This window comes from Manis pentadactyla, chromosome 7 (genome assembly GCF_030020395.1).
Source record: "Manis pentadactyla isolate mManPen7 chromosome 7, mManPen7.hap1, whole genome shotgun sequence".
NCBI lineage: Eukaryota > Metazoa > Chordata > Mammalia > Pholidota > Manidae > Manis > Manis pentadactyla.
This window is the reverse complement of record NC_080025.1, coordinates 74,512,622-74,524,817: the sequence shown is the minus strand read 5'-3', so window position 1 is coordinate 74,524,817 and position 12,196 is coordinate 74,512,622. Positions and strand designations below refer to the sequence as shown.

At 34.8% G+C, this 12,196-nt stretch overlaps 1 protein-coding gene across 5 annotated transcripts in view; it reads right to left on the bottom strand.

Moving 5' to 3' along the window:
* CDK14 (cyclin dependent kinase 14) overlaps positions 1-12,196 on the bottom strand; it is a 701,998-nt gene that overhangs the window by 349,635 nt on the left and 340,167 nt on the right. For all 5 annotated transcript variants that reach the window (XM_057504492.1, XM_036911780.2, XM_036911782.2 and 2 more), the window contains one exon: positions 4,836-4,898. In XM_057504492.1, coding sequence (XP_057360475.1) covers positions 4,836-4,898 — 63 coding nt within the window. The remainder of the gene's footprint in view (positions 1-4,835; positions 4,899-12,196) is intronic.

Below are 12,196 nucleotides of genomic sequence, written 5' to 3'. Positions count from 1 at the left end.
AGAGGGACATAATAAAGATCAGAGAAGAAATAAATAAAATTGAGAAGAATAAAACAATAGAAAAAAATCAATGAAACCAAGAGCTGGTTCTTCAAGAAAATAAACAAAATAGATAAGCCTCTAGCCAGACTCATTAAGAGAAAAAGAGAGTCAACACACATCAACAGAATCAGAAACGAGAAAGTAAAAATCATGACAGACCCCACAGAAATACAAAGAATTATTAGAGAATACTATGAAAACCTATATGCTAACGAGCTGGAAAACTGAGGAGAAATGGACAACTTCCTAGGAAAATACAACTGTCCAAGACTGACCCAGAAAGAAACCAAAAATCTAAACAGACCAATTACCAGCAACATAATTTAATCAGTAATCAAAAAACTACCCAAGAACAAAACCCGTGGGCCACATGGATTTACCTCAGAATTTTATCAGGCATACAGAGAAGACAAAATACCCATTCTCCTAAAAGTTTTCCAAACAATAGAAGAGGAGGGAATACTCCCAAACTCATTCTATGAAGCCAACATCACCCTAATACCAAAACCAGGCAAAGACCCCACCAAAAAAGAAAACTACAGACCAATATCCCTGATAAACATAGATACAAAAATACTCAACAAAATATTAGCAAACCGAATTCAAAAATACATCACAAGGATCATACACCATGACCAAGTGGGATTCATCTCAGGGATGCAAGGATGGTACAATATTCAAAAATTCATCAACATCATCCACCACATCAACAAAAAGAAGGACAAAAACCACATGATCATCTCCATAGATGCTGAAAAAGCATTCAACAAAATTCAACATCCATTCATGATAAAAACTCTTAACAAAATGGGCATAGAGGGCAAGTACCTCAACATAATAAAGGCCATATATCATAAACCCAAAGCTAACATTATACTGAACAGCGAGAGGCTAAAAGCTTTTCCTCTGAGATCGGGAACAAGACAGGGATGCCCACTCTCCCCACTGTTATTCAACATAGTACTGGAGGTCCTAGCCATGGCAATTAGACAAAACAAAACAATGCAAGGAATCCAGATTGGTAAAGAAGAAGTCAAACTGCCACTATTTGCAGATGACATGATATTGTACATAAAAAACCCTAAAGACTCCACACCAAAACTACTAGAACTAATATTGGAATTCAGCAAAGTTGCAGGATACAAAATCAACACACAGAAATCTGTGGCTTTCCTATACACTAACAATGAACTAATAGAATGAGAAATCAGGAAAACAATTCTATTCACAATTGCATCAAAAAGAATAAAATACCTAGGAATAAACCTAACCAAGGAAGTGAAAGACCTATACCCTGAAAACTAAAGACACTCTTAAGAGAAATCAAAGAGGACACTAACAAATGGAAACTCATCCCATGCTCTTGGCTAGGAAGAATTAATAATGTCAAAATGGCCATCCTGCCCAATGCAATCTACAGATTCAATGCAATCCTTATCAAATTACCAACAGTGTTCTTCAGTGAACTGGAACAAATAGTTCAAAAATTCATATGGAACCACCAAAGACCCCGAATAGCCAAAGCAATTCTGAGAAGGAAGAATAAAGTGGGGGGATCTCGCTCCCCAACTTCAAGATCTACTACAAAGCCACAGTAATCAAGACAATTTGGTACTGGCACAAGAACAGAGCCACAGACCAGTGGAATAGAATAGAGACTCCAAACATTAACCCAAACATATACGGTCAATTAATATACGATAAAGGAGCCATGGACATACAATGGGGAAATGACAGTCTCTTCAACAGATGGTGCTGGCAAAACTGGACAGCTACATGTAAGAGAATGAAACTGGATCACTGTCTAACCCCATACACAAAAGTAAATTCAAAATGGATCAAAGACCTGAATGTAAGTCATGAAACCATAAAACTCTTAGAAAAAAACATAGGCAAAAATCTCATAGACATAAACATGAGTGACTTCTTCATGAACATATCTCCCTGGGCAAGGGAAACAAAAGCAAAAATGAACACGTGGGACTATATCAAGCTAAAAAGCTTCTGTACAGCAAAGGACACCATCAATAGAACAAAAAGGTATCCTACAGTATGGGCAAATACATTCATAAATGACAGATCTGATAAAGGGTTGACATCCAAAATATATAAAGAGCTCACACACCTCAACAAACAAAAAGCAAATAATCCGATTAAAAAATGGGCAGAGGAACTGAATAGACAGTTCTCTAAAGAAGAAATTCATATGGCCAACAGACACATGAAAAGATGCTCCACATCGCTTGTCATCAGAGAAATGCAAATTAAAACCACAATGAGATATCACCTCACACCGGTAAGGTTCGCCATCATCAAAAAGACAAACAACAACAAATGTTGGCGGGGTTGTGGAGAAAGGGGAACCCTCTTACACTGCTGGTGGGAATGTAAATTAGTTCAAGCATTGTGGAAAATAGTATGGAGGTTCCTCAGAATGCTCAAAATAGAAATACCATTTGACCCAGGAATTCCACTTTTAGGAATTTATCCTAAGAATGCAGCAGCCCAGTTTGAAAAAGACAGATGCACCCCTATGTTTATCGCAGCACTATTTACAATAGCCAAGATATGGAAGCAACCTAAATGTCCATCAGTAGCTGAATGGATAAAGAAGTGGTACATATACACAATGGAATATTACTCAGCCATAAGAAAAAAACAGATCCTACCATTTGCAACAACATGGATGGAGCTAGAGGGTATTATGCTCAGTGAAATATGCCAGGCGGAGAAAGACAAGTACCAAATGATTTCACTCATATGTGGAGTATAAGAACAAAGGAAAACTGAAGGAACAAAACAGCAGCAGAATCACAGAACCCAACAACGGAGTAACAGTTACCAAAGGGAAAGGGACTGGGGAGGATTGGTGGGAAGGGAGGCATAAGGGTGGGGAAAAAGAAAGGGGGCATTACGATTAGCATGTACAGTGGGGGGTGGCATGGGGAGGGCTGTGCAACACAGAGAAAACAAGTAGTGATTTTACAGCATCTTACTATGCTGATGGACAGTGACTGTGAAGGGGTATGTTAGGTGGGGGACTTGGTGAAGGGGGGAGCCTAGTAAACATAATGTTTTTCATGTAATTGTAGATTAATGATACCAAAATAAAATTTTAAAAAATGATTAAAAAAATATCCAAATCTAACAATAAAATAAACAACTAGATGAAAAAAATCAACAAAGATTGGAAGTACCATATTGATTGTTATTTATCTAAAAAACTGTATTTTTTCAGAGTTCCAACATCTTAAAGGAACTCTAAAGTCTCTCCTAGGTCCCTACATTTTAAAATTGCAATATAACTAACCAACATAAAAATCCTCATTAATGCCACAAATTTTAATAAGCACCTGCAACTTATTAAGAAAAATAAAAACCACCCAACAGAAAAATGGACAGTATATAAAAACAGGCAACTTATAAAAGCATTACAAATGGTCAAGAAACACAGGAAAAGATGTTCAATGTCACTAGCAGTTAAGAAAGCAACAACATAAAAAATACTACCTTTCTGTTCATCAGAATGTCAAAAATCAAAATGACTGGCTATAGTCAGTGCTACTGAGAGCAAACAAAAACAGTCCTCCTCTAACTTACAACCTTGCGGGCAAACGTTCCAGTCAAGTTCATTAAAACTGAAATCACTCCTCTTGTTTAAAGAATACCCATTAACAAGATATCCAAAAGAAATAAGAATGTAAAGGTTTTATGTTATTATTTAATCTGAAATAATTTATAACAGCAATATTCTGGAAACAACCCAAAGATCCATGAATAAGGAAAAGTTGAAAATAATGTTTATTCACACTTTGGAATAATATACCATTACTAGAAAGACTGTATTACATACTTATATATTTGTTTTAAAGGACATCTATGATACATTTTTAAGTGAAAGGTATACAATAACAAATATATTATTTTCATAAAACAAAAAGAAATCAACAAAAAAAAGTATGTGCATATATGTACTTCTACAAGCAAAGGGAAAAGTACCAAAAAAAAAAAAAAAAGACAAAAACTCCACGACACACCATGTTGCAAAGAGTGGTGTGGATAATGAATGGGAAGAATTGGAGATAAGTAACTTTACTCCAAATACATTCACAGTGCTCAACTAGCTCTCAGCACCATGAAATGTAGTCATTTAAATCACAAAATGTGAGCACAGCATTAAGACTTCAGATGGAATGTTAGTATCTTCTAACTCCCTAACATATGCCATGAAAGAATCTGTTTTAAGGTTGAAATTTTGGGGCAGTTTCCCAAGACGGTTGCTAGGTTAAATTTTAGAAAAAGTGAGTCTTTTGACGCACAGTAGCAGTCCAATTTCTAGTAAATGAAATGAAACAGAGCAGTAGGAAATACAACTTTTTAAAAAATCTGTTTGTACAAACAAATGGAAAAATGTGCACTGTGAACTGACCCTAACACTGTTTTGGATCATAATACTTAACATACTGAAACCAATTGGCACTTCAGCATAGTGTCCAAGGTAGAGCTACCTGAGATTCCCTTCTACTGAAAATTAGGTTACAATGCGATTCCAGTGGATCTCATTCATTTTTGGCAAACATTTCTCCAGGAAGAAAGAAATGGGATAAGATTGAAACAATACTCCAGTGAAATTATTTAATGTTAAAACATGTTTTCCAACCACTAAGCAAGGCAATTACTTCAATATTCTCTTTACACACACACAAACACACACACATTTTGCTTAAGCTATGGTAGCTCAAAAAATGCGCACATAGAATGCTAACTCATAGCTTAAAAAGATCTTTTCCTACCTTCACATTATCTGGATGCAGCCCCCCTGGGTGTTTGTCCATGTACTGACAGAGATCAGTGTGCTGGAAGGAAAAAAGGGAAAATATATTAACATCCCTCTGGCAATAACATGATGAATCAATATTTTTCTTCTTCAAAGCCACCATTACCTTCTGAACAAAGCAAATATAAGACAAGCGATATATTTTAAGTGAAAAGTAAACAATAACAAACATTATTTCTATATTTGTGTATGGGTGGATTTTTAGTGTATGCAGTTGAATGCTCCTCCAAAATCCCACTTCTAACTACAACTGAATCATCATTGTTACTCCTAGGCTCTGTTTTATGCTACACATATCTTTGTACTAGAAGGAATTCATGTCTATGATTTGTTGTATCTTATTTTCTCTTCATTGAATATGTATTTTTTAACTAAAAAAATAAATAAAAAGTTAATTCAACATACACATACCTTAACTTTAAAAAGCTAGCTAAAACACAAACATGCAATTATACAAACCAATTATAATTTCAATTATCTTGTATTTTCAAGTACATTTGGTTATGACTATTTTTTATGAGAAGAAAATACTACAAACAGATCATTCTAATAAAATTGATCATTGGATTTACTTAAATTTCTCGTAACTATACTCATTAAAAAACTTTTTTTCAGGTTTCTGGACTCCTGAATAAATTGGACAAAATATAACTTATAAATTAGAAGAAATACTTTAAAAATTATAAATTAAGACGAACACATCCAGACATAACTTAAAAGAAATATCCCTAACTTAACATCTTATGCTGTTATTATTTTAAAAATCCCAAGCTTGATTTGTCCACATTTGTATTATTTTCTTAGTGCTTTTTCTGCTTATATTATGAACAGTAGAATTTTGGAAAAACATAGAGAGTTGATATTTCAATTTTTCTTCTCTTATTGGAGGTTACTACAAGATTGATAACATTGAAACATTTAATCATTCTGTAAAAACACTGAACATGAGTATTTGTGTCCCATTATCAGGCTTCAGTTACTGAAGAATTGCTGAATTTCATGATACTTTCAAGAACCTTTCTGTAGCCATGGTGACAACAGTTCAGATTCCTTTATTGAATTTTTATTGCATGCTAGGTGGTAATTGCTGAGCATATAGAGCAGAAGCAGAATTTAGCATAAATTCATTATTTATCATGTATTTCTTGAGCCCATATTATGTTCCAGGCACTACACTAGTCACTAAGGATACAGAATTAAATGAAACAGTTGTGAATGGAAAAAAACTGACATGCCAGTAATTACAGTCGAGTATGTCTTATATTATTTTAAGAATAGTACTGGGTAATGTCTAAGAGTGTAGCAAGGGGTATTTATTGTGGTCTAGAGATCTCAGAAAAGCCTCAGAAGAAGTTACTTCTAAGTAAGGAATGAGTAGAGAATGAAAGAAGTTTGACAAAGAGAAAAAAAATAAGACAGTAGAAATGCTCTTATATACTTTCTGAAGCAATACTGCTTTTATCTTGGACCACATCCAAAATGTTTAAGCTTCCAAATCAAACTCCATGAAGACAGAAACTATGTCTGATTTGGAAATTACTAACTTTATGATCCAGGCAAAATATCAGACACAAAGAGGAAGAACTGAATAAATGCAGGGAGAAACAGTTTTACCCATAGTATAGCTCATTTAAAATGACCCTAAAATATAATTACAACATGTTCCATGAGTTTTTGCTGAATGACTATATGAAAGTGTTATATTATGCATTCAATGACTGAGGGATGAATTTTGGACCCAAAACTGCCACTTTTAACTCTGTATTATTAATTTTTCTGTTCTTTCAAATAGGGTTAACACTTCCCTCAGAGAAGATTTCTGAAGAATAAAATAGTACATGAAGAAGTACTCTTCAGCTACAACCTGACATACCTGAAAATAAGGTGCTATTTAAGATAAGGCCCATTATACAGTAAGATCCAAGAGAGGAAAACTGTATCTAATTTGTTCACTGCTTAACATATAACAAATAAAACAGTTAACATAAATTACATCCAATCATTTCAAATATTATATATCCAAGACTTGTTAAAATTAGTATTAAAAATATAAAATCTCAGTTTACACACAAAACAAAGAATATCAGATTCACACTGTGAGTACAGACTAGGAACAATAAACAGCAATAAATTTTATATTTATTTTACTGCTCATATTTTCTTTATTTATATTGGTGAATGCCAATAAAAAAGGAATCAGCATATCAATGTAAATAGTACATGTAATAGGATTGAAGGAAAATGTATAAAACATGAATGCACCTAGCAACATGGCACGTCAATATGTAGCAAAAGCTGATAAAAATAAAATAGGAAACTGAAAATTTCACAAAACCTTGACAAGTTTGACTTACTGCTTTTGAAAATCAACAAATGAAACAACAAAAGAAAAAAGGAAGTTTACAAAGGATATGAAAAACACAAAAACATGTTTACCTTCGTGCCCAATAAACCTGTCTTATACATGCTTTTTAAACAAATGGCATAGTCACAAAAATTGACAATGTATTAGACACAGAGAAAATTTCAAAAGTTACCAGAAGGCAGAAGTCATATTACATCCTCTTCCCACAGCTAAATAAAATTAACACTGACATATACTATATTTCATCAGCTCTAAGATATAATTTTATTTTTATCATTCTGGTATCTCTAAAACTGGAATAATAGCATTAATTTGCTATTACCCAAGCAGTAGTTGGAATACAGTTGTCACTGCCTGTGTTTGAGCGAACTTTTTATTTGTTCTATTCACACTTATTACTCTGATGGCATGAATGAATCATCAACAAATAACTTAAGGACCACCTGAGGAAAAAAAGATGTAAAGACAAGATATAATCATTATCTGGAAACCAACTACTGAAAATTTCAGGTAAGATTTTATAAAAAGCACCAGACCTGCATGGCTTTTTCAATAGGTATAAAGTAAAAATTCGCAGTGGTAAGAAAACACTAAATCACAGTTTGGATACATTTTTTTTCTTTCTTAGTAGTAGATAAAGTAATGTTTCTTCCAGTCAATGGGATTGTAAGTTCCATGGCAAAAATAAAAAAAGAACAAAGAAAAACAGTCAAAGGGAGGGAATGAGAACAGGAGGAGCAAAGAAAGAAAATCTTTCTTTGTCGAAATATAAAAAAAAAAATTTATTTCTAAAAATGTTTAAATCATTTAAAAATGAATGCTGGTAAGATACTACACACATTCCAAAGCAATGGAAAGTGGTCAGAAGATTATTGACAGGAAAATTTAGACTTTTATTTCATTTTATTTAATACATTCATTTTAACATTAGAATGACCAAAAATAAATAAAACCAACACACCCAAGCTAGAAAATACCAAATAACAAAGAGACCCAAAGAAAATAGAAGGGACTAATGCAGTTAATCACAGAAATTAATTAAATAGAAAAACTAGAAAACAACAGACTTAATCAATTAAATAAGAATCCACTTCTTTAAGAAGCCCAATAAAATAAACCTTTGACAACTCCAATTTTTTTCAAGTGAGAGGTTTCTGACAAGATGTAATCAACATTAGGAAAAAGAAAAATTACACAATTAAAAAAGTGGAGATTTAAAAATCTACTATAAACACAGAGTACTATAAACTAAATCAACCTAAACAGTATTATAAAGAAAATATAGTAAGTTCAGATAGTTTTAATGGAAAATCTTATTTTATACATATAAGGTATAAGTTACCCCAGAGGAAAGAAAAAGATATGTTTCCCACCCCCTCTTTAAGGTTTACAATGTCAAAACAGGCGAAAACAAAGGAGAGGTGGTAAGAGCTAAACCAACCTCTTTATGATCATAGCTGTATACATTTTAATGCTAGTAGGAATTAAAATTCAATCTTATATAATATGACTAATGGATCATTATCAAACTGGGAATAAAGAAATAGTTTAACATAAAAACATCTATTAATGTGATCCTCTAAAATTAACACATCTAAAAAGTTGAATGGTATTGGTACAAAATTTTCATGGTATTGCATTTGACATATATTTATTAAATGCTGATTTTGCATGAATAAGTAAGACAAAATCTCTGCTCTCATAGATTCTACATTTTGTGGGTTTCACACACTTGTGGATCATTTTATTTTTTCCAAAATCAAAGTATTCAAGCTTTTTGTTTAAAATAAAAAATAAAACTATGAGGAAGGAAACATATCAGGAATGGGGGATTCCTGATCTGCAAGGTACACAAAAGCCCAATGATATTAGTATCATGAACTGCAAGGAGGCTTCTCCAGAAATGAGATCTGGAGAATCTCAGATGGAGAAAGAGAAGAGGTACTACAAGGTCCCATTTTGTACACTAGCAAACTTCTGTTCCGCCTGCATTAAAAACTGTTTCCTTTCTGTATTTTTAATACACAGTACTATGCCTGGAACTGCATTAGATGTGCCTAAATTACAAATTTCATTACATCTTTTCTTTCCTTTTAACTTATCTCCTAAGAATTATGTGACCCTTATAATTTGCACTGGTCCAGAAATACAGAACTAACCAATAATGCTGGAAGGTACTCCTTTGTCATTCCATGTTTTAGTCATTCTGGGTATAAAAGTTCCAAACAGAAGATGGATGGCAGATGGCCAACAGATTACTCTCCTCCAATGAGACATGGATAATCTCAGATCCATCTGGTTTGGTCTCTGGCTACTTCTTGTTTTGTTACTAGAAGGAGCGTCTGTAGACTAAACACCTGGTGACTGCGGGTCCAACACAACAGCAGTTGGTCCTCCAACCTCTATCCTGGCCCTTGGCTAACACCTCCTTTTCCCTCACTCTATCGTGCCTCCCCCATGTTCCTACACCTCCCTCTTACTCCATCACCCTTTAGAAGGGCTTGTCTTCCAGGTTTAAACATGAATGCCTAAGAACAACTCATCAATCTTCCATGGAGTGGGTGGTTTTAAAAGAAGTTACCAAGTGTGATTAGACTTACAGACCAAGCAGAAGACAGATGGAGAACAGAAAGGGCCTCTCTAGGCTCAATTCCCACACTGACATATATTTCTTTCAAAATCAGATTCCTCCTCCCTCACTGCTGACTATTCATCAGGTAGCCTTTATTTGGTTATTTAGAAGGGTGCAGGAGTGTGTCCAGGGGAAGGAACTTGAGGAACATACCTGAAATCGTGATGCCATGGACATGAATGTTTTCTGTAAAGGAGTTTGCCACATTTGTAATTTCGGTTTCCCCCATACTGATTTGATTACTCTGTGGGTGGATCAATTTAGAAGGCAGGAGAGAGATCTCCCTTTGTAAAAAGGCACAATATAAAAAGACCACAGAAAATTCAAATGACTTTTTACTCATAAACATTTTCACACAAGAGTCTCAGTTAATTTCAATCACATGTAGCTCTGAGAACCATGTGACCAACAGTACACAGCCATGAAAGGGAAAGACAGGAAGAAAAACCACAAAGAAAAATTGGCTATAATGACAATTTCAAAACAGACCTGAGTGCAGAACAGCCCTTTTACAAGAGAACCAGGGAAGAGAGGTCAGCCCAAGAAGAAGAGGAGGAGAAACAAGCTGGACCGTGACATTCACCTCTTCCTATGTTCCACTCTCCATCCCTTGCTCCTTTCTGTCACTGACTAGGTCAGAGGGAAAGCAGCAAATTCCTTCCACTGAGTGCCTCCGGTAACAAGGCTCTCTGAAGACAACATGCAAGCAACCTCTTGCACACGAAATTTTACCCATATTCCAGGGCATATATAAGTACACGTCAATTGTTAAGTAGGCTTCGCCATTCAGTATGTGCTTATATTTCTTTCTAATCAATGTATCATGCATGAAGTGAGGTTTCCCAGTTGTTGGCCCTTCAAATGATTATACCTCCTGTTCAAGAGATACCAAGTTCCTCAGAGAAATTCTGCTTCTGCATTAGACTTGGATTTCAGACTGTACTTTTCCTATTAAGCAGGAATTCAAATAAGGCCCCTTCACAAACACATGCATTTACTTCCATTCTCCTATAACATTAGGCACAGTATCCACAATATTTGTCAGCAAACTGTGATGCTCTTCAGAAGCACTGCCAAAATATGACATTGAAAATAGCACAGCCCTATGTTTAGCATCTAGGCTAGAATTAAGGAAGTTTTTCCATGGGGAGAACCAACAGAAATCCTCATTTTGAAGTTAAGTTAAGCACAGCCACTATGTCCTTCACTACTGCTTCATTTAGCTTTTCATTTTGACAGCGAGAGGAGAGTCAGCATATTCAAAATTGGTATATTTTTTATAACATTAAAAAAAACCCTGCTTCATGAGAGTAAGAATAAGTAAAGATTCCAGAAGATACTGCAACTAAATCTGAATTTCTTGTTCTTCAAGGATAGGTTTCTTTTATGTTCAAACATCAAGGTTCAGTTATACTTTTATTTTGAATTTAATGAAAATGACTTACAAAACAAAAAATTTGAGTGGAAACATGATTTTAAAAAGATAAGATGGGCTGTGTTAAGAACTAGCAGATAACATGGGCAAATTGCAGGCATAAAAATACAGGGCCCTCTTTTCCCCAACTGATTTCTGATTGAGAAACCCCCTGGTCCTCATCCCAGCTTGATTCTAGACACTACAATCTCCTCCAGGTCAGTGACCCATTTTAAAGAACCTTTAAATAGTACTCTAACTGGTAAAGAGATAATTATCAATGAATTTGTAAATTTCAAAAGAACCAGAGCAATATTTTTCACTCTTCAGTAGTACCACATGTGGTCCCCAAATTAACGGCAACAATGGTAACAGTGTGACCAAGGCAGCAAGGGTGCCAGGCCCTCACTTGGGATGCTTCCTCTGCCGCTACTGCCACCTTCATTACCACTGTCCCATGTCTGAGGCACAGCACATGCATTCTGACCAAAACCACATTTGAAGGGCACCTGCAAACTTTGGTAGAACTCACTACCATTTCAGTGGTTAATCTATTTCACCTGCAACTCAATGACGCCATGCAATCTGCTAGGGATAGCTGCCACTAGAGGCAACTGAAGAAGCCTTAAAGCAGTGGAGCCCTCCTTTCTTCTACAGCAATCAACACCATTTTCCTCCAGCTATCATCTCTGTCTTAATCAGCGTACATTGCTGTAAGAATTAATACATCGAATTACCAAGCAATTAGTTTCACTCCTCTTCATATGAAGTTCACAGGTTTAAAATGACTTGGAAATTGCATTTTTCTCTGTTAAGCTTTATAATACTCATCAATTTCATTCCCAAATCATAATTAATGAACTTTTAATGTCATGAGTTCCAACACATGAGCAGCATTCATTAGTG